Below are 27152 nucleotides of genomic sequence, written 5' to 3'. Positions count from 1 at the left end.
TGACAAAACAGAATTCCTCATCAACTCAACATTAATATTTATTTTGTACGTAATACAAGTTTACAAATATACAAATTATGTCATCAGTTTGTTAGTGGTACGTTTTTACAAAAAAATGCTCTATGGATTTAACTAGACTGTATGCATGGCCAAGATATATTTGTCTAAATTGTTAAATTATTCATAAGCTGCCCTTGACTTTCGGAAGTATCGGTCAGTTCACAATGCACAATAATAATAATTCATCATATTAAGACACGTAATTCAAAGCTGCCCATGAAATGAAAGTTTCATTTAGTCTTTTTATGAGAATTCATGTAATAGGATTAAAGTTTGTAGCTACAACACATGTCCACTAATTCGACCATTATTGCATGGCGTGTTTTAGACACGAGTTGGGCGGATATGTTCATTATTTACATCTGCAACAGAATTGCCTGAAACACCAGCAGCGCAATGGCTATAATCGGCAGGAGTTGTGCTTAAATGGAATTGATTATTGTTGGCTGTGGTGTCATTGGAATCCGATGAGGTAAAATTGTCATTATATACAAAAGATGAGTATTCGGATCTAGAATGACTACTTGTAGCTTCAGATCGACATTTGGTCTTGCCATTTCCTCTGGACCGGGCTTTATCACGATCCAAAAGGAATCCAGCAGCTAGAGCAACATCCCAATGTGACATCTCCAAAGCTGAGACAATATTTCCTACGCCGTCTTCTAACAATGTTTCTGGGAGTAGGCTTTTTAGACGAAGCAATTTTACAGCATGAGCAGCGTCGTTAGTCGATTCAACAGCCCACTTGCAGTCTTCGTCACTTGCCTGTGTACGTGTTATTGAAAATTTACATCAATTTTCAAGTAAATTAACACAATTAGTAATATTTTTGTATGGCCATGTATTACTATGAAAAGTTTGAACTTACAGAAGACCCTAAAATCCTTCGAACAGTTCGAATTTTGAGCAAGTCATGATCTGGTTGAAAATTTGTTTCAAAGTTGGACTTTTTTGATGAATTAAGTTCTGAATTTAAGTTGGGTGCTAAATCTAAGCTTGCAACTCGGCGATTATGAACAGGTTGGAAGGGGTTTGAATTTTTATCCTGAGATGATGCTTTACTTGGGGAATCTCCTCGAGGAATTCGTGGTTTCATAGGAGTAGGTTCCAAATTCGCTTTCAATAATTCGGGAGTTTGAGAGGGTTCGTCGGGACAGCTCGTTTCAAAATTTTCATATAGTTTAATTTTATCAGCTGTATTGCTGAATGTATTTAGCGACTGATTCCTTCTCAGAGATTCGATCACAGCAGATAGAACAGACTCTTCTTTTGGTAATCCTTCTTTCATTAAAGTCGCTGCTGTCGTTGGTCTTGGTGGCCTTTCATCATTATTACTATCCTCTTCAACTATAGATGTAGTTTCACTTTCCGTCGTCGTGGTCAAGTTTCCATTCAACTCGTTGGATGTCGGTTCTTGAGTTTTAATGTTTTGACGTATCGGTTTTGGTGGAGGAGGTGGTGGTGTTCCAGTGAACTCTGACATTGGAATTTTTGATGGGACAAGAAGAGGGTGTTTCCGTTGGTGGCGCGGAAATTGAGAACCTCCAACGGCTCCGAGCACAGGTTTATGAAATCGATCTCGTGGAGGTAATGGAAGTACATTGTTTGTTCCACCAAGACCTTTGCTTTGACGCAAAAGTCTCAAAGGATTCCCGTCAACTTCGTCATTTGCCTGCTGTTGAAAATTATGTTCCAAACTCATGACCATCCTTTCATCTGGAAGGCTGAGGTTTCTAGGTTTTGACTTTCTAACAATGCCCATAGAATGCGATCCATTGGAAGATTGGATTGCTGAAGAGGTCGAAATACTTTCGGGGTTACTGGGTTTTTGTGAAGGTTCCAGCTCGAAAAATTCTGAATGTTTTGAAGAACAGCTACTTTTTTCTGGGAAATGGAAACTCATTGACTTGTTTTCAAATGAAGGAGTTAAAAAACCTATGCCAAAATAAATAAATCAAACTCAAACATAGGAAAATTCAAATCGACTATATGTGCTATGTACTGAACACATCTATCAAAATAAAATGATACCTAGGGCACCCAACGATGGTTTATCAACTAAGGAATTATACGCCTCTTTCGCTTCTTCCGTTAAGGTCGACTAAATACGAAAGTAAATAATAATAGGAAAAAAATTAAAACAGAATTAACTCCATATATGTACTTAACGTACTTGTATATCGGGGATTGACGCAGCTTCTTGAGAGTAATTTCTTCGCTCTCTTTCATTACGCCCGCCTCCAAGTATAAAAGAAAATTTGCGTTTGTGACTCGGGGAATTTGGAGTCCTTGGCGAGGAGATATCATCCAGCGAGTGATTCGTACCACTTTTACCATGTCTATCTAAATCCAACATTGATCGACTCGCAAGCTCATTAGCTAAATGAATGGCATGATCCAATGTTTTCCTGTCGGAGGAAGATATTGGTTTCACAGTGGCAAACTTCTTTTTCGATCGAGCCATTTCTCTTAATTCGTTCTGAACATTGTGAGCTTCGTCGGGATGATCTTGTTGAAGGGCACCAAATACTTCGTCAATCAAACTGGGACCCAGGTCAAAGGTTTTCTGAGATAGCGTCAATATATATATATATATATATAAGTGCCAGTAAATATTGTAAACCCCTACTGCTCCAAATTAAAAAAAAATATGTCCAACCTCAAAACGAGGACTGTCAAGGGGCGATTGTGAACTTAAAGCTGGATTACTGTGTCCCATTTCTCCGCGATTTCTTCCCACAATTTCATTTTCCTCGTCCGATATTTCATGGTATTCGTGATCTATGTAGTCAAATCAGCCATACTATTTAGGACAATTGCAAAATATGAAGGAAAACCGTAATGTATGTAAATCCAACCATTTTCATCCATGTTCATTTGTGCGGCTGTCGATAAGAGAGGGGCGGTGTCACTAGATGCCAAGTCTCCAGCAATTTCTTGCATTGTTTTACTTGATGAACAGGCTGGAAGTCTTGCAATTGGAGTAGCAAAATCCGAAGACAGTGTGTCTGAACCACCGGATTCAGGTTTATACGGAGGAACTACTTGAACTACTTGCTTGGGGACCCATGACTAGTAGAACGATATACATATTCCAATCAGTTAAGAACACAAGTTAAGTATTAATGAAGCTTATGAATGGTTATGAAATTTTACCTTGTTTCCGAGGAATGCTATATCGCCAAAAAACTGTCCGTCCGGGCCACTATTATTACACATTATTATTAGTTATTTATTATTACATTTGGTGCAGTATATTTTATTTCTTATTATAGTAAGTGTTTTAAATTAGCTTGTATAATGTATTCGATATACAATAACACCCGAAAAATTTGAAAAGTTAAAAGCATCGCTGTAAAGGCTAATGATCAAATTTTTCCTCGTTCATCAGCAGCTCCACTCACTCCTATAATCTCCTCTCTCATGTTAAGAAATATAAATTTATAAATTACTTATAAATTAATTAAAAATAGTGCCACAAAATGGATTTCGATAACGAGAGTCAAGGTCGTCGTCGAAGTAGAAGCAGAGAATGTAGAAGTAGGTCGAGGTCTCCCCGGAATCTTAGGTAGGCCTTACTTAATTGCACTTATTGTACTCCGTTATTTAAATATTTTGCATTTAATCCTCATAGGGCAAAATCGCCACATCGGACCACGTTGATGACTATGAAGTCGGGTCACAGGACAGGTATGTAGTTTATTATAGTTGTCAATAATAATTATGCAGAGGTGCAATTTAGTTTGTAATAATGAAAGATAATAACATAAATAAATTTAATTTTTAGATCAGAATCCTTAAGATCTGTTTATGTTCAGTCTCATATGTATACTTTTTATACATCTGGTCAGGTGTCACTTTGCATAACGCATTTTGCATACAAAATTATGCCCTACCGCATTTAACCTAAATAGTCACTTTGCATGCAAGGTCATTTTGCTAACCGCTGCTTCAGATTTTAATTTAGGAATTGTATTTAAATATCATAAAAAACGTACCAATGCCCCGTGTGCTTGAAATCTCCCTGTGGACCACTAGAGATATATAATTATTTTTTTAAATACATTTTAGAACATTTCAAAACTATATCACTCTTATAGTCTTCATTTTTACATGCTGTTACTGCACAAATTGTTACAATGGTAAATATGTAACAATTGTATGTAATATGATTCAAAAGATAAGCGAATTGGTTGGGTTTTACGAACCTAATCATGTCAACACTAATGCGACCTTTCCTCAATGAAGATGATCGGGAATCTGATTTTAGTAGAAAAAAAACATTTAGTAAAACACATTCTGAGGAGGATTTATATAAAATCACAAAATTTACCATTTCTTGTGAAGGGACTATTTTTAACTGTTGGGAAACTGGACCCGAGGTATGTGATTGTATTGGCAGGATTGAAAAGCCCAGTTCTTCCATCCTTTAATACTCCTTTCCACACAAGCAGTCCACTGTCATCAGAAGATCCTTGGTTTGACCTTAACAATCGAATTTAACATTAGTAATTATGCATACATGGTACAATTTACAGACATGTGTTTGAAGCAAATTATAACGTAGACATAATTATAGTCCATATTATTATTAACTTTACACAAGAAGAAAGTTGTCACTCCGCAAAAAAAACTCAAAATTGTAGAATTCTATAAATGCAGTTAAGTCTGACAGGAAAAATCAAAACATTTCCTAATTGCTGGCATATTGGCAAGAGTTCAACAACTTCCACGTGTATGAACCCAATCTTATATATAATGGAATAAATACGACAGTTAGTTTGTGAAATGAGTATAACACGAGACATCAATATTTCTTGGGGTCAAATGCGAGATTCTAAAGAATAAACTAAAAATAGAACACTGCAAATAATAATTTACCAAAGCGAACATAACTCTTCAAACAGAAAGCGAAACCAACTAAATGTTTTCTGTGGTTTAAGCATGCCCACATGTGTATATTCATACGCAAGAAAGCATAATACAGTTCATTACACTTTCAAATATTGTTCAAGATCACACAAAAAAACTCCAGTCAAGTGTCACATACTTTTTCTCAAGAACTGAGATGATATCTCCTGCGTCATACTCCAAGTACTCTCGTCGGCCTCGCCTCTCACTCTCCCGAATGGCTTGCACTTGTTCCGGTTTACACTGCAACATAAAAAATGCTCGGTTCATTCCAACAACGAATACGTCAAAGCAAACAAATTCCAGAAATGCATCGACAAAGATACGATGCTGGTTGTTACATTTATAAGTTTATGTTGTGAGGTACAATAAAATTTTACTACTCAATCCCCTACTTGTTAGTTGTTTACTCAAGAAATGGTTAATGTGTCTCCGAAAAATATATGCGTATGCACACTCGTGTACATACATGCATATGTCCCATTACCTCTGGAAGAAGTCTGGTAGAAAGGTCAGCAAAACTTGGCCTGGTGATAGCATCGTGTTGCCAACATTTAAGCATGATTTGGTAGTAAATTTCATGAGGGCAACATTCTGGTTTTTCCAAACGTTGGTAGTTGGGTTCGTCAATAGCTTCCAAAATTTGTTGTCCCGTTAAAGCGGCCCATGGCTGGAAACCTGACACCGTACATTATTATTATTATTATTACTACTATTATTATGGAGTAGCTAAAAATAACTACTCTGACAAAACCCCAACCGGTCGAAACGTACCATAAGTGAAAATCTCCCATAAGGTTACTCCATACGCAAAAACATCAGACGCACTTGTGAAGCGGAGAAAATTGATGCATTCAGGTGCACACCTACCACAGTCGCCAATTAATAACCTCATAATTATTATCATTATGATATGTAATCAATCACATTGACGTACCAAGCAATTGGCAATTTCAAATTGACATTGAAATTCGTTTGGTAATAATCTTTTCCAACTCCAACTAAAAACAGAAATATATCACCTAAGGGACTTTTACCACAATTTGATAAGAAACGAATACCTTGTCTTGACAGACCGAAATCCGAAATTTTTACTTTATTTCGGGAAAATACCAAGATATTTCTAGCCGCCAGATCCCTAAAGATTGATGAAGTCAATATACTTATCATATATGTATGTACGCTTGTTTGTGCGGCTATTATACCTATGAATAAGTCGTTTAGACTCCAAATACTCCATTCCAGCACAGATTTGAATTGCAAAGTCATAAAGAGTAGGAACACTAAGATTTGGTCTCATGGATGGTTCTTTCAGGCACTCTAGCAAACTGCGAAGAGGGGCAAGCTCGGTTACCTGGTAAAAGAAAACAAAATGTACACAAAATTGGGGCAGATTTATCTAAAAACTTGTGAGGATTGAGGGGCTAAAAACGTTTACCAGCATTAGAGCCGAAGTGTCCAAAACAACGCCATACAATCGAACTAAAATAAAATAAAAATGATGCTCAAATCATAAATAACCTTGCAAAATTCAAAATTTAAACTGGATAAAACAGCATCGAGAAAAAATAGATACCATACCAATGTGCTCATGGTCAACAGCGTGCATTATCGCTGCCTCCTTTAAAAACTCGACCGGATTATTTTCCATTTTGTCTTGACTTAAACATTTGATGGCAACTTGAATCTAAAATTACAAATACACAACTTATCAAACATGACGACGACATATTGAAAAGTAGTATCTAGTAGCACAATTTATTAACACTGAACTGACCCTTTGTCCATCGTGATCTGTCCACACTCCTTGTTGCACCGTTCCAAACTCTCCTGAACCAAGAGTTTTATTAGTAACAATTGAATCTGCTTGAATAATATGACGGCCTGGAGCAACGGTCCTAGAGTATTTTCCCAATGAGCTCTGCGTATGACTGGATAAGGATGCAATCGATATTGGGTTATCTCCTCTCGTCAATAGCATCTGAATAACAAATGAATAAATTATAGAAAAAGTTAAGTATTGCAATATGCCGATATTACTATAGATGTGAATATAATCAACTTAAAGCTTGATACCTTTTTCATTTTCGCCAATACATTACTAGGAAAGTGTCTCTGGAAATATTTTTTCAGTCTTCTGATCTCAGGGCGTGACATTCCGACCTGTGCTAGGTCTTCATCAGTCACATACTTTAGTTGGGATGGGTTTTGGACCTAATCGTATCATAATTGTTAGTACACAAAAATGAGCAAATTTAGTTACTATTGCACTTATATACTAAAGAATATGGTTTAAACGCCAAACAAACAATAACAGAAGTAATTATTTAATTATTTAATACCTTTAACTCATTCTTCAAAGTGTTGTAGTATTGTTGGAGTTCTGCTTCAACGAGAAACTCGTATAGACCCGGATTTCCATTGAATTTCGAACTCATGGCTAATTGCAGACTCCACAATGTGGAATTTACCCGTGTCTTCAGTCTTTTACTAAAATGGTCCTTCAGTTTCCAAAAGATTCAAAATTTGAATTTCAAATGTAAAATGCAATTGATCTGTTTCGTTAAACTTACAAAACTTTCTTTTTCCAACATTAAACTTTGTTTACTTACAATTAAACAATTTTCTTGGTCATCACTGCTGCAGCAGAACTATGCTTCCTCGTCATTATCGTGCACAACTTTACAATGATATTAACATTTAAATTTTAAAGCACAAATTCATGTCGAAATAATAAACACCATTCTTTAGTCTTTCCCCAGCAAATTGTTATGTTCTATGCAGGCAGACACATTATGTAATCAATTATTTATTATTATTATTAGCCTGATTGAGCTCAATTGGCTGACTTGTGTATTTACTTTATTTTACCAGTCCAGCCAAGGACGGCATAATTAATATATTGTGCGACCATAACGAGTTTTTACTACAAAAAAATTAGCTGGATAAATATTTAATGACTGATAAGTATTAATTGTACCACCAGTCAGCAAATAAATTATGGATTTTTATATGTTGAAAAATTGCAAATACAAAGTTGCTGCACCGGGGAAGAGATTTTAGTGGCACAGCCCGAGCTGAACTGAACGAACCATTCGTGATTATGCTGTGCTGAGTTGAAATTCTTGTTTTTTTCGCCTCGGAGAGATTTTCATGCAATAAGATTCCTCAACACCTTATCACATCTCACCCTCCTCTTCCTTCACTCCAGGCTTCAGACCATATACAGCACTTTTTTATTGCAGTTTTATAGATATTTAAACAAGGGACAAGTTGCCCATGCGAGATTGTTGTATGAAACATTTTTGTAAAATTATAGATACACTCCATGCGAAAACTGTACCATTTTACTTCAACATGTTACAATTTATTATCAAAATGTGTACGAGATGCATAATCGTTGTTTGAGATTAAATTATGAGAGGACACGAAAGGACGAGGTACAGTCAACAACAGTCTTCGACATCGTTCACCATTTGGAGATGAGCAGCAAATTGGTAATGAGCATGATGAAATGGGATGTGAAATGAGGGAGAACGGTTGTGGAGATTGCGCCCTTAAAATAAATGAAGTTTTTTAGTTGAAATGTATGGGTAAAGTTGCAAAAACTAAGAGGATTTATTGGCATTGTGTAGTGTCACACAGCAAAGATGAATTTAGAGAATCTTTTTTTACTGAGTATTCTGGTTTGTGTATGGTTAGTTAGTTGTGCATGGGTTGATGAGATTGCATTCTTCTTTTTTCTTAATTGGCACTTACGGAAGCGGATGATTTCGATGCGGATGGGGAACTTCCTCCAGATTTGCAGACCTCGTTCCATTTCTCTCCATCTACCAAAATATGGGCCAAGATCTCCTTGAATTTATTCAAATGACATGGGTATCCACAATTTGGAATCTCAAACTCAAACGGTGGAACGCTGGTGTCATTGCGGAAGAATACCTAGTCAGACATATTATAGCTTAATATGTGACACCTGTGTAAATAGTAAATCACTGTCAACTGCCAATCAGCCAACATTACAGACTTACTTTGACAACGTGCTCATTTTGTATTTTGTGCATTTCGAAAATTGCAGCGCTTGCATAACTTGGAAACTGAGTATCGAAAACTCCCAGAGCCCCCAAAGCGATTGAACTGGTGGTGTCGTGACCTGAGAGGGCGTACATCTTGGCAACACCCTTCGTCTCATTCTGCCTCAACTCCATGTTTTTTACCAAGAAGCTTAGCAATGGACCTGCCTTGACCCTTTTCGCCTCTTCAGTTGGAACAAGGACCCGAGAGTCGAAGAAAATTGCACTCAAACTCTCCATTTGGTCATAAACTGAAGCCACCCAGGGTGGCAGCGTCATGTTGTAAGCTTTCTGGAAATTAAAGTTAAGTTGCTCCAACTTTAGCCATTTTAATGGTGACAGGAAATTTACATACCTGAATTCTCAACGTGTCCCAAATGTCGCTGATAACCTCAAAATCACATTCCTTGACTCCCGCATGTTTGATTATGTATTGGCAGAGTTTTGAATTTTCAGGAGCCTCGTTGATGGATTTGGCGAAAGGGGAATCATTTGTGTACTCTTTTTTCAACTCTTTGAATCTGGGGCATGGAGCTCCAAAGTTGATAAACTGAGAATAGAGAAGGACCAATACCACCATTTAATTTTAATTGCAATGTCATGTTTACATTAAATGTCTTTATCATCATTATTTTGCATACGTTGTCTAATTTCTTTGGAATCGTGTGAATCGGAATTGGCTGCCACTGCAATTGTGGATTCCATTCACTTCTGGGGTCCTAATTAATATGAATAGTGGACTTGTAGTAAACATGTACAACCAGATCTTCATGTAGATATTTATTTGCATGCAGGGTTAATTTTAATGTTATATACATATGTACCTCTGGGGTCGGGGGCCACATACCAGCCATATTGCTCATTGCACTCATAATGGCTCTGTCTGCGTCTGAACTTTGCACATAAATTTCTTTCTGGCTGTAAACGGGGCTGAGGAAACCCTCATATCGTTTGCGAAGATATTGTCCAAAGTCATAGTGCATTTGCTTTCCTTTCTAGTTAAGATTTAGGTGGTAAAATAAGACAAAATTACAACAGGCTGCATTTCAAAATTTATTAAATAGTCAGCTCACTTTTGTGATGGCCTCAAATCCAGTCGCGTATGGGAACCACAACGTCTCGTTCTGCAGAGGGTCATTTGGGTACTGCACAATTGGGGTGCGATCGCCATGTCTCCACATCTAAATTTGAACATATTTACTTCTGCAATTCAGAAATTGTAATATACAGCCCAAAATGAATTTGTTATGCTCACAATTTGAACCAATTCCAACGTGTCAGTATCTGCCTTGTCCTTTCTCGGAGGAATTACGCTCAACGCAGCAGCTGTGACCACGATTGTCACAAAAATTAAAAACGTTCCTAGTCGCATTTTTCCCTTGTTCTGTTTAGTCTTGAAAAATAAAATGAGATTGCCAAAAGAAAAAAAAAGTCAGCCAATATTGGACGGAGCCGACGGAGGTGATGCTGTGACGACAGGGACCTGTTGCCAACTGAAATGAGATAAGAAGATGCACTATCATCGAGTCCAGTTGTCCAGGTTCACCTCAATTAGTTGATTGCATTCAACAGGTTAGTCATCACCACATCATTAGTTGCATAACATGTAGCACAGTTGATTGGAAATTAATTGTCAATATAAATCACGTGTGCCCTTGAACTGCACACGTATGTCTTTATGCATTGTTATAAAATTTCGAAATAAGAGAATATTACATTTGGAGAAATGTACATAATTCAAACGCACCTTATTAGCTGCCTATGATAGTTTATGAAATATGGTTACAGCTAATTCAATAAGGGCAAAAAATGACGGCTGTTCCAGTTCCATGACATATGTATGCATGGCCATATGCAAATTCATTAAATAGAATATTATTCCAACTCATGGACAGTCATTTGCGAATATGTATATTCGATGAGGGTGAAGCTGCTGGAGCAATTGTATCATGTTTATTTATTGTTATCCCTGCTACACCCTCATTAACATGAGCCTGGTCAATTAGTTCACGAGACTTGCAATTGAATCCGTGGCTAAGAAAGGCAGAGGCTGATAATCACCCCCAAAACCCGTCTTTTAATGGAAAATTACAAAATGAGTGTAATAACGAGGTCTAATTCTATGACCAAAGACCAGATTATTCTAGAACGTGTATTTTTATTATTATTTATGGAAACGGAATGATGTATGTTTGGTTTTACTGAGATGCAGATCATACAGATGAACTAGTCACGAACAAAACCAGTCCTAAATACTAAAATAATAATCTACATGGGGTGCTATATTCTGTTCCAAGGCAAGCACAATATTATTGTGTAAAAAACGCTACATGTTTCATTTCTGCAAACTCGCTAACAAACAAACGCAAAGTTTTCTCAAGGCCAAAGAGTTGGTGAAAATTATGCAAATTATATATTTTAGGTCATAAAATGTATATAAGCTCACTAGAAGCAACCCCATGCACATCTGTACACACACAAAAGCAGTTATTGTTGGATAGAGCGATAATTTCCCATTTATAACTATTTTCCCTTTCAACACATAGTTTGAGGTTGAAATTTATGTGACTAAAAAATCTTTGGCCACAATGCAAACTACAAGTACTTATCTAACCATACATAACATATTTCATAAATTTTAATAACGTCCGTATGAATAATGCGATCATCAGGATGGTTAATGATACAATATTTGCTTTTACAACGTATTCATTGAATTGCTGGTGAAGTGTACATACAGATGTACTGATGCATTTCTTATTCTGCACAGCAGAATATATAAATCCAGATTTTTACAATGAATATTTCATAATTTTGGAGTTTCATATGTAATTTTCGGAACTATGAATCCGCATCAACTCGCTTCGACTGGTAACCTGCGACTTTTGTTGTGCTCTTTTAGCTTGGATACCAAGCAAATTGCGCCCGACACATTTTTCCAGTCACAGAATAATGAATGCCATTCTGCTCTTAGAACTTTGTGTAAATAAATTTAATTTTAAATTAGGCCAGGTTTGCACGCATTACCAAAATCAGGATCATTAAATGAGTATGGGGTCAACAGTATTGTCCATTAAAATAGGGCATAAAATACTACCAGGCAGAGTATGTATAGGTTTATATGACGGAAAAAGTCCCTGTCTGACATGTGCCACTTATGGAGAAAGGGTATGTATTGAAGGACAAATTCTTCAATTTAGCTTTAGTAATGTATGAATATATTTATACTACATAATGGCTAAATAGCGACATAAATATCTCTCTAGTGTTTTTTTTATTTCCAGATTTTGCTGCTGAAGCTAAAAAAGACCCATGAGTTAATTCCTGGAAAAAGTGTGGACGCTGTGGCAGAAGACATCACATTCCTGAACATCAATCAACCCATCACTTGCATCGCTGCGGGGCCGATGTACCGGACGTCTGATCGCTACTACCTCTTTGTGGGCACACAGACCAATGTCTTTGGCTACGACGTGGAGAACAACAAGGACCTTTTTTTCAAGGAGGTGGTTGATGGGGTCAACTGCATTCTGACGGGCTGCTTGTCAGGAGTAGAACTGGGATCGGGAGACTCGTTAGCAATCGCGGGTGGCAACTGCTCCCTTCAAGGTTTCGACGCAGAAGGGACGGATGTTTTCTGGACCGTCACTGGAGACAATGTAGGAGCAATTGCACTTCTGGACTATGACGGTGATGGGGAAAACGAGGTACAAATCAACCACCTCGGACTGCTATGTAGATATTGTTATTACTTGGAAAAATTTCATTGTAAAATGCGGAAATCACATAGATGGTGGTGGGGTCGGACGACTTTGACATCCGCGTCTTTAAATCCGATCAAATTATTGGCGAAGCATCAGAAACAGATACAATTTCGCACATAGCTCCTCTAAAAGGTAGCACCTTTGCATACGCACTGACCAATGGGACCATCGGGGTATACGAACGACTGCAACGCTTATGGAGAATCAAAGTACACGTCATATTAAATTATTTGCATAACTCAGATTCATTTACACACATTTATTGGGATATATGTATACAGTCTAAGAATCACGCCCTTGCAATTGTGGGATTTGACTTTGATGGCGATGGGTTTCCTGAACTTGTCACAGGTATATACACAAGTACATTATAGACCATGAGACCAAGCAGTGAATTCAAGTGGTTGATCTACCAATTGCCACTGATTTATTTGTTAGGATGGAGCAATGGAAAAATGGATATCCGAAATGTCAAGAATGGCGAAGTCCTCTTTAAAGGTAACATGGCGGTTATTATTGACATATTTAGTATAAAATTGTAACCAAACGTACTATGAAATTATTTGCCGTTACTTTATATATTATGTATTGCAGACAACTTTAATCATCCTTTAGCCGGAATTTTTACCGTCGACATAAATCAAGATGGAAAAATGCATTTGATTTGTTGCGATGTCGAAGGCGAAGGTTTGTGGCGAAATGTTAATGCTAATTATTGCAATAATTTATCTGTTATTCTCTCATTAAATATGTGCTTATATGGAAGTTGATTATTATTATTATAAATGTATATGTCAATTGCATAATAATATCCTATTGTTGTATGCAGTTCGGATTTATCAACCTAGCAGTCATGACGGGAGAATGCTTTACATTTCTCCAAATGTGGAACAGGAGGTACTCACTAAACAATCACGTTCACGAACTATTTTTTATTGACGAATTGATTTCCGGTCTTTTTTGTCAGGCTATCCGAGAGCTCAGCATTAAAAAACATCACTTGCTGCTAGAATTAAAAAATTATGATGCGAGTGGAGCTATGAAATCGTCTACTGGAAGTACGACGACAGACCCATCTTCGAGATCTCGACAACGTGAAGCTGGTGCAATTCCGGTGAGTTTCATATATTTATTTATGCAAATGTGCATGAATTGGTGCTCGACTGGCTAAGCAATGTTACTAAATAATTAGACGAAAACTACGCTTCAAACTGCTTTCTCCATTAACATGGGTTCGGATGAGAAAGGCGTAAGTTCTCGATTCATTTTGAATTAATTCATTTTTTTATTTCGTTGGATTTAATTTTATATATCAATTTAATGCAGGCTCATATTGAAATCACTCTATCGCTAAATAATGACGCCCAAATCCGATCAGCTCTGGTATTTATTATTTATTTATTTATATTTATATTTATATTTATATTTATATTTATTTATATTTATTTGGTAGATATTTGCTGAAGGGATTTTTCAAGGGGAGTGTCACGTTGTTCATCCAAAGCTAGAAGCTCTTCAATCTAAAATCAGCGTGCCGCTAATGCCTCCGAAAAACGTCGTGGTCGATTTGCATATCAAGGTGAGCACAAAATCAAGGTAAATTTCGGACATGTTGTAGATAAATGTGTATTAAAATGATGCATGAATTTACAATTCATAGGCTTATGTTGGATTCAGTGACAGCGAGCATTTTCATGTTTTCGAAATGACTCGACAAATTCCTAGATTTTCAATGTTCGCAGGTATACAAACATTACATTTTGAATATGTTTGCATATGACACTTGCTCACAATGAGGTTTGTTACCTAGTGTGCAAGGATCCCAACCCTCAGGAAATTACCAGTTTTGTTAGAGTACCAATCCAAGAGAGACCTGCTCGAGTGAGTAGTTTTCGATCTGTTTTTGCTGATAAGTGCAGTTTGAATATTGCAAACCTCCTGCTAAATACAAATTCCATGTCTATAGCTTGTGATGTGGATAAACCAAAATTTCTTGCTTGCTGAAGAAATTGACTTCAAGACTGGATTTTCAGTGTCATTCATTTCATTAAGAAACCATCAAGAGTTGAGTTTTGAAGTCGAAACTAGTGGAACAACCATAATTCGGACTAATGACATGGATCTTGCTGGTGATATCGTACAAAGTTTGTGCCAGTTCTTACACATTGATGATTTGGAGGCATGACATTGACCAACTAAAGCTACTTAATTACGGAAATTAATAAACTTTCATTAACCATAATGACGCATGCTATTTAGACGGAAGCAGAGTATCCTGATGAAATCACACATCTTGTGAGAGCGGTGGAAGAGTATCAGGAAAGCAATGACAGGTTAGGTGCAGACATTTCGGACCAATCAGGCGTCATCAAAACGCTGCTGATTCGGGCCGAAGACGCCAGGTTAATTGGAGACATGTGAGTTGACAAATGGGACAACCGGTACAAACATGTTACATTTAAGTATTTCATAATGCTTTCTAGCAAAGGAATGCGAAAGTGGTACATGCAGCTCCATGATGCGAACAGAAACCTTATCAATCAGCACCAAATTAGATGCAACATGGCTGAGAATATTTCAGAGTCCATCAAAGCTGTTAATCAAATTATTCAAAAAGCAGCTAGGCTTCGAGGTAAAATAAATTTTTTTTCTTCAACTTTAGTCTATGTCTATGTCAATTGTCATTTGTTTTGAAACAGTTGGGAAGCCAAAAGCAAATGTTATCACTGCATGCAGAGATGCCCTGCGTGTTAAAAATATCGAAGCAATTTCTAGAATTATTAAATCAGGAGCAACATAATTTAAAAATTTGGTATAAATCTGTATTTCATAACTTTTCCACACATAATTTTACATATGCAATAAATATAGACTTGTCGCATACCCTCCTACCACTATTAGTTAACTATCACGGGTATCATTGCTTTGACCGGAGTTGAAAATCTGCTATCAAAGGTAAGTGATCAGACGGGGTATAAAAGTTTGGCAAGGACACAAGTCGTGTTTCGCTAACATTGCATAAATCTGCTAACGTTGTTTTATCTGGGGGAGGATACGCAGATATCAGGTTGAAATGTTGAGACTGGAAAAGAATATAGTCGATACATCCCTCAAAACATGTTGTAATATTTGAAAGTGCGTGTTCCGGATCAGAGTTGGTTAACTCCAAGTTGTGTTGCAAAGAAATTCCAGGTTGCAACTTTTGCGTCGAATCTAAATAAAATAAAATACTTCATTGTAAGTTTAATCCGTAGACTGAGAATAAGCAAGTGTATTTCAAACTACGCACGACTAGTCCAGTCCAAATCGTCGTCATCAATCTTGCCAGTTGTTAGATATCGAAACGAACTAAACGGTGGAGTGCAATTAAAATCTCCGCAAAACATTACGCATACTTTAAATTCTCCAAATTTCTTGATCTCGGATGACACAGTTTCAATATAGTCTACACATGCTATCGTTTGAAGTAAGCGAATGTGGTCAGCATCAGGATGAAAGTACAAATGTGTATTGGCTGCAATAATAAATATAATATATTTTTTTTGCGATTATGAAAGATTTTAGAATTGACTAGTCAGGAGGAGCTAGAATGGATTATTGTATTTTACTTACCAATAATTATGATAGTATTTTCTTGAGCTTTGGCCTTAAAAATTGAGACCTGAAGAACAGAGTTCCTTTCATCCACCCGTTCCACAATTGAACTTTGTTCCATAAGTTTGCTCCATATTGGCATCGTCTTCAAGTGTTCGTTAATTACGACTGTCTCACTTTTCATGCAATCTAATTTCTTGGGGTTATAAAACATTGCGACGCCTTCTTTGACACTCCCAGTTTTACAAGAGAAGAATCCTTTACAGCCCAGTGTGTGCTCGAGAAATGGAGTGAAAAGTCTCTGCAAAAATTTAAAAAATGCAATGCACAAATTTAAATTGAGTTCAGTACGAGACCAAACTGATCAGAGATATGTCTGTCTACTAAGATGATTTCTGAAAAGCTCACATCGAAATATTTGTCGTCAACTTCCTGCAAGCAATATACGTCACTTTGATAAGATAGTAATTCCTTGCAAAGGAACGGAAGTCGAAATTCAGCAGGTAACGATGCCTTTGGTGATGAGGTGAACCATTCTTCAGTAGCGTAGCATTCTGCCAAACAGTTATAGCTAACAATTCTGAGGAAGTTTGTCTCTTTTCTTTGCTCTTCCGTTGGACCATGTTTCAGTATTCGTTCAAGTCGTTCAACAAGTAAAGGTTTCTCCACGGGCAGAGCGGTCACCAACTCTGGTATCTCTTCTGTAAACGGAAGTCCAAAACACGCCCCATCTGAGGGGAGGAAAGTCAATCGCAATCTTGCACCAATTAATTCTACCCCAGGAGTAAATATGCATTCAGAACAGCCAGTGTCCTTCCAACTGCAGTCATCATCACTCGTCGTCGAATTATTAGGATTTGTCTGACGGTTCTTCTTTTTCACAACGTTTGGTTCCTTTTTTTGATCCCATGAGTACTCCCAGTGATACTTTGAAGCGTGTTTGTCGAAATTACTACTAGTGTCAATTTTGTAGGGAACAATTGGAAATCCTACAATGGCACCCTTGAGAAACTTCAATGCAAAAAAATCAAAAATTTCCCGTTATAAATTATAATCATAGCTTACGACATTTTTACCTTGATATTCTAAGCTGCTGTACTCACCTTGATACTAAAAACTTCGGGCGGATTGAACACAACGTCGTACCTTTCCTCTGAGATTTTGATGCTTAACTTATTGAAAGATCCTTCTAGATGAATGTCTTGCAGTAATTTAGATACGGGGATAGATTTATCCACTATCTCGGTCCAACTCCCGTTTCGAGACGTTAAGAGTGACACTACTCCATCCCAGGATTTCATCTTTTTGGACATATTTGCGACTATCCTGCTTATCAGGGCTTCCAATGAGTCGGAAGTTGCTCTGTCGAAATTAAATACTTTCTTGTTGTGAATCAATTTAAGTTGGAACCTTTCCTCCCCAGGGGAATATCTCACAACTGCTGATCTTGATGTTTGCGACGCCATAGCAGTTACTCCAGGTTGTCGAGTATCAAGTTTGCTTATAGTGTTTTGGCGAACACTAGCTAAACACGAAATTTTACAAATTTGTGTATTATAATATCTACAAACTTGATGATATCCTACCACACGTTTGACAGTGGGTATTGCGAGTGTTCCTCGACTCTGATCAAAATGATTTGTCGGACGAAGGATTTTATACAAACAATGAGTACGACGAGGAATTAACAGCAGCATCAATCCAACTGATCGTAAACGTTGAAAGTTTCAATTTGAAACGTCGACCTTATTTTACTTCAAAGAATATTTACGCACGCACCAACTGGTTCATCAAGATGCCGATCTTCAGATCATCTTCAACATACATGGAAATATGTAAATAAATATGGAAATATGTAGAGCCAACGTTCACTACCTTATGAATAATGCAAAAAAGTATAAAGCTTGCATCATGTGCATTTTTACCAACGATTAGGCGATTGACATGTCCACTTTTTATACAATCAGGATTACCCTACGACGAATAAATTATTGTAAGCTAACTCTTCCGATTATTTTTTTAAAACTATAACCAGGAATTGATAAAGGAACAAAAAAGCTACCAAAATCTGAGCCGGTTGACTAAAACATTTTTTTTGCAAACGAATTGGTGCGAGAGGTTTGAACCTGGCCACGAGCTTTATTCAATGACAGAGAATGGAGTGCGATGCGAATTTTGGCCTTGGGAAATTGAGATGCAAAGGCAAAAAAAGGCAGAGCAGGCAGGTTGTAGTTTTCAGAGGCTGTGCGACTTGTTCGCATTGTGATTTTTTTGCTTCACACGGAAATTATGGATAGAGCAAAAATCAGGATGATACCATCATTCTGGAGCACGGCGTACATTTTTTAGAGAGCGACCCAGCGCTGGTCTGAGCACTAAACTCGAACCAAGGATTCAATTTGCAATTAATTAAAATATAATCCAAGTGGTTTAATTACATTGGGTGGTTGGAACTGTTTTTTCGGGGCTTCCATTCTTTAACTTGTGTACCATGAACTAAATAACATCAACAACCGTTGTGTATCGAATAGTCAACAGTATTGTAGTTTGGATTTAATTGCGGAAATAAGCTTGAATACGAAGTGGTATTATAATTTCAACTTGCATGTTCTAAAATTTATCCAGGGATGACGGTGGATGGATAGTCGATTGGGTTTCCCTAAAAGTTCTAAGTTTTGATTGTCTTCCTTCATCCTTGTCCGGATTTGCGAGATTACAAATACACGATACTAAATAACTATATGCCATTCTAAAAAAAGTTATTTTGGCAGTGAATCTTAATTATTGTGGATATTGGACATCGTGGAAGGACATTTAATACGGGTAAGAAAGTTCGGCTTATTTATTTGTCTAGCCCAATAATTTCTACGATGTTTCGTCCGTCATTATTATTTTCAATAATGAAGAAATGACGCCAATAACTTATTGGCGTCATGGACTGGTTAAAGTGTTTCAGAGGCACTAGGAACTTGCTACAAGTCATACTACTGAAAATTGACAAGAAATCCCTGAAATACAAAATTGTTGGGGGAGTTTAAGTATTTAGCGATGCAACCACCACCACCCCCATTGCAGGGAATTTATATATTGTCCAGTCATACTATCCGCTGGGTAGTTAAGTATTTATGCAGCCCGAATTTAAGTTAGTCTGTGGCGCACCCACTTAGCCCTCTCTGTGACGCAGGGGGAAGTCAAGTTATGCACGACCTGGTCTTATCTGAGCAGAGTAACCTTTGTAGCTTTGGTTTGAGGATAATGCCGCATGGATAACTTTTGAAGTTCCTACAATTTCCAACTTTTATGCATCATCACATTCATCACACCAATTCATCATGATAACGGAATAATACATACACGCAAAATATACGAACGTAAACCAATGTTGATGGGTTGGTTTTTATCTAAGTATATTTTTGTTTATTTGTTAATATAACATTAGTATTATGGTTTGTGGCTACCGGAAGTTACATTGTTGAGGTCATGGGTTCTCTTAATCGTGCTATTATCGTATGACATTTCCTATGCAAATTCAATCTAGATTACATTGCACGTGATGGAATAATCTAACTACATTGAAAACTGTCTAAATATGGCCTCGCAACATCCTTTTGGCATTTTAGCAACTTGTCGTATAGCGAGGTTTGAAACTAAAGAAATAAATTGTTACCTACGCATAATGATTTCGATTTGAAATTTTTATTACTAAAGTCGGTTTTAGCTTTAGCATTAATAGTAGAGTTTGCACCACGTGCTGATCATACGATTTCGTTTCGAATTGGTTAGTTTAGTCTTCCTTAATTTGCATATAACTAAATATAACGATTTTAGTGAAACCAAAGTGTAATGTATTCTCTGTCTGCTATTGATGTGTTTATGTTAGCCAGTTGCTGGTGCAAATTCTTATTCTGTTTTGTTGAATCTGACTGATGAGCTATCTATGATGATGTTGTATGAATTAGGTCATGGTTTCTTGTCCTTGTCTTGTGCATATGATTGTATACATACACTATACACCGACTGCTCATTGTTCACTTATTACTATTCTTCGTGGTCGTAAGTCGAATAAAAATAGAGAATGCAAATGAATGCAGTCGTATACATATTGACATTGATGAGTTTACTTTTGTTAACAGAGAGAGGGATGAGATTGAAAGTGGTGATCTGATCATACCAACGACGATAATGAATAATATTAGGATACTATCCACTCATTGCATGCAACTTTATTTTATTACTTTTCATGGTTTATTCCACAACAGAGAGGAGTTCCTCTTAAACATTGTCTTCAATCTTGAATTGAAAGGGAAGTTGATAATCCTTCCCAGATTATCATAATCGTACATGGCATGTGTGTTGTAAGGGGTGGAAACGAGACTTGCTGTTCTGTAATAATCCAATTTAAGGGTCAGGGTCGACGTTTCTAACCGTCACGTCGTTGTTCTGGCTGGACCAGAGGAAATTTTGAAGTGACGGATTATGGGATGCGCCAACAGCAATTATACTTATGTCAGGTTCGAAACTTTGACCCATTAATTACTACCGAAGATGAGTCTCCTACATTATTGCTATGTATCCTCGTGTGTACATTTTACCCATTACATACCATGCGTGTGCCCTTTCATAAATTTTGATAGGAGTAGCCAACCCCGAGTAGGAGATATGTATTGGTAAATTGGTACACAACTCATTGATCATTGTATTTCGTGTATGCCAGTACAAGATAGCTTTTGTTTTGCTTGTGACTTTGTGCAAAAGTCGCTGGCTGGACAGTTTGCATAATAAACATGACCATTACATACTTTGTGACGCACAACTTTGCTAGCTATCTATCTATATAGGAGTGTCCCACCATTGATTGACTTGTCTGGCCATAATAATAAGCATATGAATATGTAAAACTTCCAAGTAAAGTATCCACGTAAGTTGTTCCCTCGAGCTTGTCTAATCCACGATTTCATTATTGCCACAAGCTTCAATGGATAGCATGACGTATGCAAAAATATACAATTTGTTTTTGCTGCTAAAAGTATTTTCTCAATGATTTCTTCCAGTTTTAAACAATAATGAAGGAATGGTTCAACAATGTCATCATTTCATTAATATTTGTCTGTTATTCTTATTTAAGTTAGAGCGACAATATTAATGACGAAAAATTGGATAACACTATTATAAATACATGCATGCAGTACGGGAGTCGATTTTTAACCCAAACTTGTTTTCCTCTTGTCTTGCTTCTTATATATTAAGAATGAATTGAGTGCAAATATGATGCACCATGTATCTCTCTCTATCGAAATTGGGTGAACTTGACCATGTGTCATTTCGTAATGCTTTTATTGGGATAACATAGATCTCAAAAAGTCAATGTGAGGCACAATCCATGCACTAGCAATAAGGCATCTAAGCATTATTTGACATTAACAAAGGTTCACTATTTAGTAGAATTCATTATTACAGGCAAACCAACGTAAATGCGTATGCAAGAGTACGGTCGAACGTGTTCTTGGCCAGTTGACCTTCCACTCTTCACTTCACATTGTTGTATACCCTTCAATACTAATACTTACTACTTGTTGTATCATATCAAAATAATATTGTATTTAGGACGCGTTGTTGAGTATGGATTCGTGTGGGACCCATTTTGTCTTAAAATATAATTATGTCGGCCAGAATTTCTTACATGCTGCTTGTCTTAAAAATAACATGTGCACAACTGCACAGGTATAATGTACAACTGATTGTTAGTTTCTTAGAGACGGTTGTCTCCATTGAAGTCCATTGTTACATATGTGTAACAATAATTTAATTTCCATCTTTCAAAACTTGGACCCTAACTCATTGTTGATAAACTCTGACTGCATAAATGTTTCAAATGAAGTGACTATAAAGTGAATGGGGGGAGTAGGAGGGGTACATGATAATAGTAATATTTATTATAATTTGTTTTTTAATTTGTACATGAATTTTCATAATAACTAATGATTTTTGAATTGTCGAATTGCAGGGTCCCAGGAGGTTGTTGGTGTTCTCTTATCAATCGTTATGAAGATTGAGGATACTTGAGGAAAGATAACTTTAGCCAATTTTAAAAGTGCTAATGTTTTTGTGCTAATGTGCAAAATGTCCATTCGAAATAAGCTCTTCCTGGCATGTGAATCGTTTCTTCGAGTGCCTCCACTTTTACTAGTTGACGAAATCTTCCGTACCAGTTTTGGGTTTGGTGGACGTCCATTCCAATATGGTGGGGTCACAGAATCTCATAAAACCGTGACCACGGACACAGTGATATTGAACTCAAAGGACCCAACAGGACCCTTTTCATCAGGATTTTCTGGTGAATCCCCTCTCGCTTCTACTTCAGAGTTTGTGAAAGAGTCGTGGTTATGGGGGCTAGAGCTCGTCCGAAACGTGACGTCTGTTGATCCTGATGTTTCAACAGGGACTGAGTCGGACAATGTCATCAGTCGGATGGAGGACTTGTCAAAATTTACGGAGGGGATTGCTGACGATTTCATGTTTGCAGGACAAATTCTCGGCTCAGTTGTCCGTAAGCATAAATAAATATAAAGAAAATGTGTCATTGACCACTACCTTTAGAATTTTAGGTCCACGAGTCATGTACTAATAATAATGACTGGTTTTATGTTACAGTGTTCTTTGCAGCAGTTATTATGTTCATGCTGGCGACTGATAATTTAATAAAGCTCTACTCTTACCTCTTGTCCTTCACAACGCTATATCTGTCATACGTGATCCCATCTTATCTACTAAGCACCAATCTTAGTGATATATTATGCTTATCTGTGAACCTTACTTTTCGGACTGTTCTCGCGGCAGTATTTTTTGCCTGCAAATCGTGGTCAAGCATGCATATGTCCCCCGAAAATCGGATGCATGCATTATTGGACCCAGTTCTGCTCTCCCTCTTTTTTGTGACTGGATTCGGACATATACCGCTTGTGATTTTTGTCCCACTTGTGATTTCACTTCATTACTCACTGATCAAGTCGCTACCCAAGCTGTACAGTTTTTTGATACTTTCTTGGGGAGAAACGAAGAGGGTACAAAATGAGTATGGATTATCACATTTGATTCAAGTCGAATCTGGAAGATTGCGGATCAATACCGTTTTTCGTCTCTTCTGGATGACCAGAGCTGCTTACGATGCATTTTTCCGCTGCTGTGATGAACCATTGAGTTTAATCATTCGAAATGTAATGGTTCATGGAACGGGTAAGTCATTTAACTGGATACGTAATAAGTACCATAAAATTTCTCGTATGTGTCCTAGAATTTATTTATGATCTTATAACGACGTTTCAGAGACATTCACGGGAATCGTTGGATTGACTGTGACAGTATGTATAAATTTAAAAAATATAATCCTTTGTATTATATTATATTTTTTTCTGCAGGTTGCAGCTGTTTGTCATCAAATTGGAGATTTCTTGCTTTGGCTGCTCTATTTTGGGAACAATAATGAGGTAGACCTCAATAGGTAGGTATACAATTCTAAAATTTAGTGCATATCTATGAAACTTTATTAATTTGTTATAAACTAACTTAATTGGTCATTTTATTCACTATGTATAGATTTGGATCTATTTCCACCGTCTTATTCTTCATTTTAAGTCTGCAATCCGGATTGACATCACTAGATCCTGAAAAACGACTTGATAGACTCTTAAAAAATGTCGCACTCCTTGGAACTGGTAAGTAACTGCCCATTTTCATACCAGAAATATATATATATATATTAAATTACGTTTCAGCCTTATTTCACGCTCTTCATCAATTGGTTAGTAATCGTCCAAATAAAAATATCACCCGTTAATTTATGACCCATACATAATTCGATTTATTTGATTAACATTTAGATTGCTCCGCTACTACACGCATTTCGAAGCTTCCAGGCCGTTCAAATTCGGTAAGATTGGAAGTTTAAATTGAGTATGTATAATTTGAGTTGTCACTATTACTTTTTCCAGGGCTGCAACATTGTCTTGTGTGTTTTTGTGTCTTTCATTTTGTTTAACGGTTTCATTGCTTCGATGGACTTCAGTTTCAACCTGGTCATTAGCAGTGTTAGCACTGGCAATCGAGTTTAAAATCAAAGTCATCATTTCCCTTGTAATCTCTATGGTCGTCTACTTGTCCCAACTTGTCCAATACCCAGACGTCGTAGAAAAAATTGTATCCTTCTTTAGACGAATTCTGCCTCGTGTCGTGATGCATTTTTTCGACAAAATGTATGACCAGATATCACATGAAGACATGGTGTTTTATTTGAAAACCGTTGCAAATATTGGTAAGGAATTTTCAATTTTGTTTTTATACCTATGTGTATCAAGTATGTTGCTACTAATTATTTGTATTTCTAAAATCAGCCGAGTTTATTACCGGAATATTCCTATTTCTCAACGCTGTATGGATCTTCCTCTTTGAATCAACCAGTGCAATACGTGCTATTGGGATGTCAATTCATGCTTACTTTAATATATGGTGCGAAGCTCAAAAGGGATTCAGAATTTATAGTCAAAGAAAAACAGCTTCCAAAAAAATCATGTCCTTGAAAGATGCTACGGAGGATCAACTCAAAGTTCGTAATGACGACGTCTGTTCCATATGCTATGAAGGATTCGAGTCGGCAAAAGTGACCAATTGTGGTAAATATGTACATCCTTCTTTGTTTCTCATTTTACTTGCATGCAACGAGCAGAATCTTACTTGCCATACTTGTCGATGCGATGTGCTATCACTAATATTAAAGTACCAATCTCATGTTTATTATAATAGGCCATCTTTTCCACGCTGTGTGTCTTCGCAAGTGGTTATACGTACAGAACACTTGCCCAATGGTAAGCTACCGTCAGATCTGATTGATTATCCATTCCGGTCTTGCTTAAAAATTGTCATGAAAAATGTGAACCCAGAGAATAATTAAAATGGTGATATACTAATGAACTATAACAATGTGCTTGTTTACAGTGTCACGAAATTCTTTATAAGGAAGACATCACAGAAGAAGATAACCCTGAAGAATTACTACAGCAAGAAGTTCCCATTCCCCCACCCCCACGACAACAAAATCGAGCCCACTTAGATCGCCATCCCGATCACAACCAGAATACAAGTGACAGCGAGGGTGAGTTTGATGATCTCAATAATCAGCGTCGTCGCCATCCAGCGGGGGCCGCGAATAATAATGGTGCCAATAATCTAATTTACAACAATCGAAATATTCGTCAACCTCGTGGGGATCAAGCCAATCAATTGGTTTATCGAGGTACTCGTGACGGGATAGAGTTTTACGATGAAGTTGACGGCAACGAAACTGATGTTGAGGATAACAATGATGAGCTCCACGACATGGAGGATGACGACTCAGATTCCGACTCTTTTGTGGAGTTGGAAGATTTGGAAGTATGGAATCGAGACTTGGATCGTGACCGTGAGGATAGGGACCGAGGAGATGGGGGGATTCAAGCAGCGAATGGACGAGGTCTAGTCTTATTTTTGTAGGGAAGAGTCCCAGTGAAGATGAAGATAGCTAGATAATATCAATGAATTTATTAAATTCTTCCATTCAATGCCATCAGTTCAAATATTTTGAGAGTAGTGGCTACTTTGTTTGTACTGCAAATACCGTTGTCGTCTCAATCCGCATTTACACATATATATGCCAATATTAAGACTAGTACATACAGAGTCCCTTCTTTCCTTCCTTTGTCCCCAGTCCCTCGTCATTTATGAAAATAACTAGGATAAATGTAATTTATACCTTCTTTGAGTCCATCCAGCGTATCCAGAACTCAATTTTTATAGTCTGAAATAGTCAGTGATTCGTATCGCCATAAAATAAGTTAATTATTTTAATGTAATAATAATGAATAATTATGTAATTTACTTGTACGTACGTACGACGACGACATGTTACAAGATGAGAAACATTTGTGCACATGTAATCAATCATAATAATAATAATATTGCTAATGCATAAATACTACTTCTGTTGGTCCTCGTTCGCTGGATTATTTTAATGTGTAGTAATAAGCCAAATATATATAAAAAGACGTATTAACATAATATAAAAAGTGCGTCGTCTCATTGGAAAATGATGTCTGGGGTATTATTTAAAAAACTCGCAATACGAAATTTGGCCAACAGCGTGTATTTTATTCCCAATAATATTCATCTTTTGTTTCCGAATGAAGCAAGGAACGAAAAATCACTGCACGTGCAGGAACATTTACTTATTGATCGATCTATGAAGTGAAATAAACTCGGTCATGTAGATAATTCATCAATGCAGCAGAGAAACTACAGACTTGGTGTGTTGTCCGACGTCGTTCGATGTTGTTGTATATAATAAATAACATTTCGCTTGGCTAATTTGATTGAGTGATACGGGATATGGTGTCCTGGCACGCCAAGAACCAGACTTTCTCTCTGAGTAATTGTTCTCCACATGACATCCTCCCAATCATCTTTATGTACCATAATAATAGGCTCATGCGTCCTTCCCATTACTTTCAGCAAAACTGTTCATTCTTAGTCGCACAATGTGTCCATACATTATCCTAATCACGTACATACACACATTCATGAATGAAACATGTTATTCTATGTTATCACGCTAGTAATGGCTTTCGCATCGGACTGACGAACTCGGCTAAACATTCCAGCAGAGAGTCCTATGAATATTGCTTATAATCTTCAGTCCCCTAGCTTTTTTGTTTGTCAATGACAA

The 27152-nt window shown here is 37.0% G+C and overlaps 5 protein-coding genes across 7 annotated transcripts; 2 read left to right on the top strand and 3 right to left on the bottom strand.

Moving 5' to 3' along the window:
- Window positions 1-13: 13 nt before the first annotated feature.
- On the bottom strand, window positions 14-8065 carry LOC110852147 (activated Cdc42 kinase-like). The gene is made up of 22 exons (XM_022100135.2): window positions 7584-8065; window positions 7314-7472; window positions 7048-7185; window positions 6749-6952; window positions 6553-6658; window positions 6410-6453; window positions 6177-6325; window positions 6033-6109; window positions 5909-5972; window positions 5746-5837; window positions 5459-5649; window positions 5111-5214; window positions 4394-4545; window positions 4269-4320; window positions 4059-4094; window positions 3217-3265; window positions 2919-3132; window positions 2720-2841; window positions 2234-2626; window positions 2092-2161; window positions 929-1995; window positions 14-825 (listed from the first exon to the last, which is right to left on the bottom strand). The coding sequence occupies exons 2-22, from the start codon at window positions 7407-7409 to the stop codon at window positions 385-387; spliced, it is 3861 nt and encodes a 1286-aa protein (XP_021955827.1). The 5' UTR covers window positions 7410-7472; window positions 7584-8065; the 3' UTR covers window positions 14-384.
- Window positions 8066-8311: 246 nt separating this feature from the next.
- LOC110852494 (prostatic acid phosphatase) lies at window positions 8312-10444 on the bottom strand. The gene is made up of 8 exons (XM_022100582.2): window positions 10300-10444; window positions 10118-10225; window positions 9869-10039; window positions 9686-9763; window positions 9400-9594; window positions 9003-9335; window positions 8731-8913; window positions 8312-8527 (listed from the first exon to the last, which is right to left on the bottom strand). The coding sequence occupies exons 1-8, from the start codon at window positions 10414-10416 to the stop codon at window positions 8441-8443; spliced, it is 1272 nt and encodes a 423-aa protein (XP_021956274.1). The 5' UTR covers window positions 10417-10444; the 3' UTR covers window positions 8312-8440.
- Window positions 10445-10482: 38 nt separating this feature from the next.
- Window positions 10483-15699, top strand: LOC110852120 (Bardet-Biedl syndrome 2 protein homolog). Of its 2 annotated transcripts, none has more exons than XM_035853797.1 (17): window positions 10483-10616; window positions 12329-12751; window positions 12835-13017; window positions 13090-13159; window positions 13247-13306; window positions 13403-13495; window positions 13638-13705; window positions 13776-13922; window positions 14001-14057; window positions 14135-14191; window positions 14262-14387; window positions 14469-14550; window positions 14619-14689; window positions 14775-14987; window positions 15068-15225; window positions 15292-15440; window positions 15508-15699. In XM_035853797.1, the coding sequence occupies exons 2-17, from the start codon at window positions 12452-12454 to the stop codon at window positions 15606-15608; spliced, it is 1935 nt and encodes a 644-aa protein (XP_035709690.1). In that variant the 5' UTR covers window positions 10483-10616; window positions 12329-12451; the 3' UTR covers window positions 15609-15699. The 2 variants fall into 2 exon arrangements, with proteins under 2 accessions (XP_035709690.1, XP_035709689.1); XM_035853796.1 differs by lacking the exon at window positions 10483-10616 and adding an exon at window positions 10694-12212.
- LOC110852321 (2',5'-phosphodiesterase 12) lies at window positions 15617-18517 on the bottom strand. Its single transcript, XM_022100358.2, has 6 exons — window positions 18328-18517; window positions 17506-18216; window positions 16811-17413; window positions 16421-16703; window positions 16098-16322; window positions 15617-16021 (listed from the first exon to the last, which is right to left on the bottom strand). Exons 2-6 carry the CDS (start codon window positions 18097-18099, stop codon window positions 15726-15728), a joined length of 2001 nt encoding a protein of 666 aa, XP_021956050.1. The 5' UTR covers window positions 18100-18216; window positions 18328-18517; the 3' UTR covers window positions 15617-15725.
- A 118-nt stretch (window positions 18518-18635) lies between these two features.
- Window positions 18636-26514, top strand: LOC110851919 (protein TRC8 homolog). 2 transcript variants are annotated; one of them, XM_022099861.2, is made up of 12 exons: window positions 18636-19225; window positions 22407-22949; window positions 23054-23635; window positions 23726-23760; window positions 23818-23900; window positions 23996-24114; window positions 24175-24200; window positions 24280-24329; window positions 24391-24710; window positions 24790-25068; window positions 25199-25260; window positions 25391-26408. In XM_022099861.2, exons 2-12 carry the CDS (start codon window positions 22514-22516, stop codon window positions 25922-25924), a joined length of 2526 nt encoding a protein of 841 aa, XP_021955553.1. In that variant the 5' UTR covers window positions 18636-19225; window positions 22407-22513; the 3' UTR covers window positions 25925-26408. The 2 variants fall into 2 exon arrangements, with proteins under 2 accessions (XP_021955553.1, XP_021955552.1); XM_022099860.2 differs by lacking the exon at window positions 18636-19225 and adding an exon at window positions 22074-22325 and having other exon boundaries at window positions 25391-26514.
- Window positions 26515-27152: the final 638 nt, after the last annotated feature.

Source organism: Folsomia candida, unplaced genomic scaffold, assembly GCF_002217175.1.
Source record: "Folsomia candida strain VU population unplaced genomic scaffold, ASM221717v1 Fcan01_Sc007, whole genome shotgun sequence".
Classification (NCBI taxonomy): Eukaryota; Metazoa; Arthropoda; class Collembola; order Entomobryomorpha; family Isotomidae; genus Folsomia; species Folsomia candida.
The sequence above is the reverse complement of the archived record's forward strand: the minus strand, read 5'-3'. Positions and strand labels throughout refer to the sequence as shown.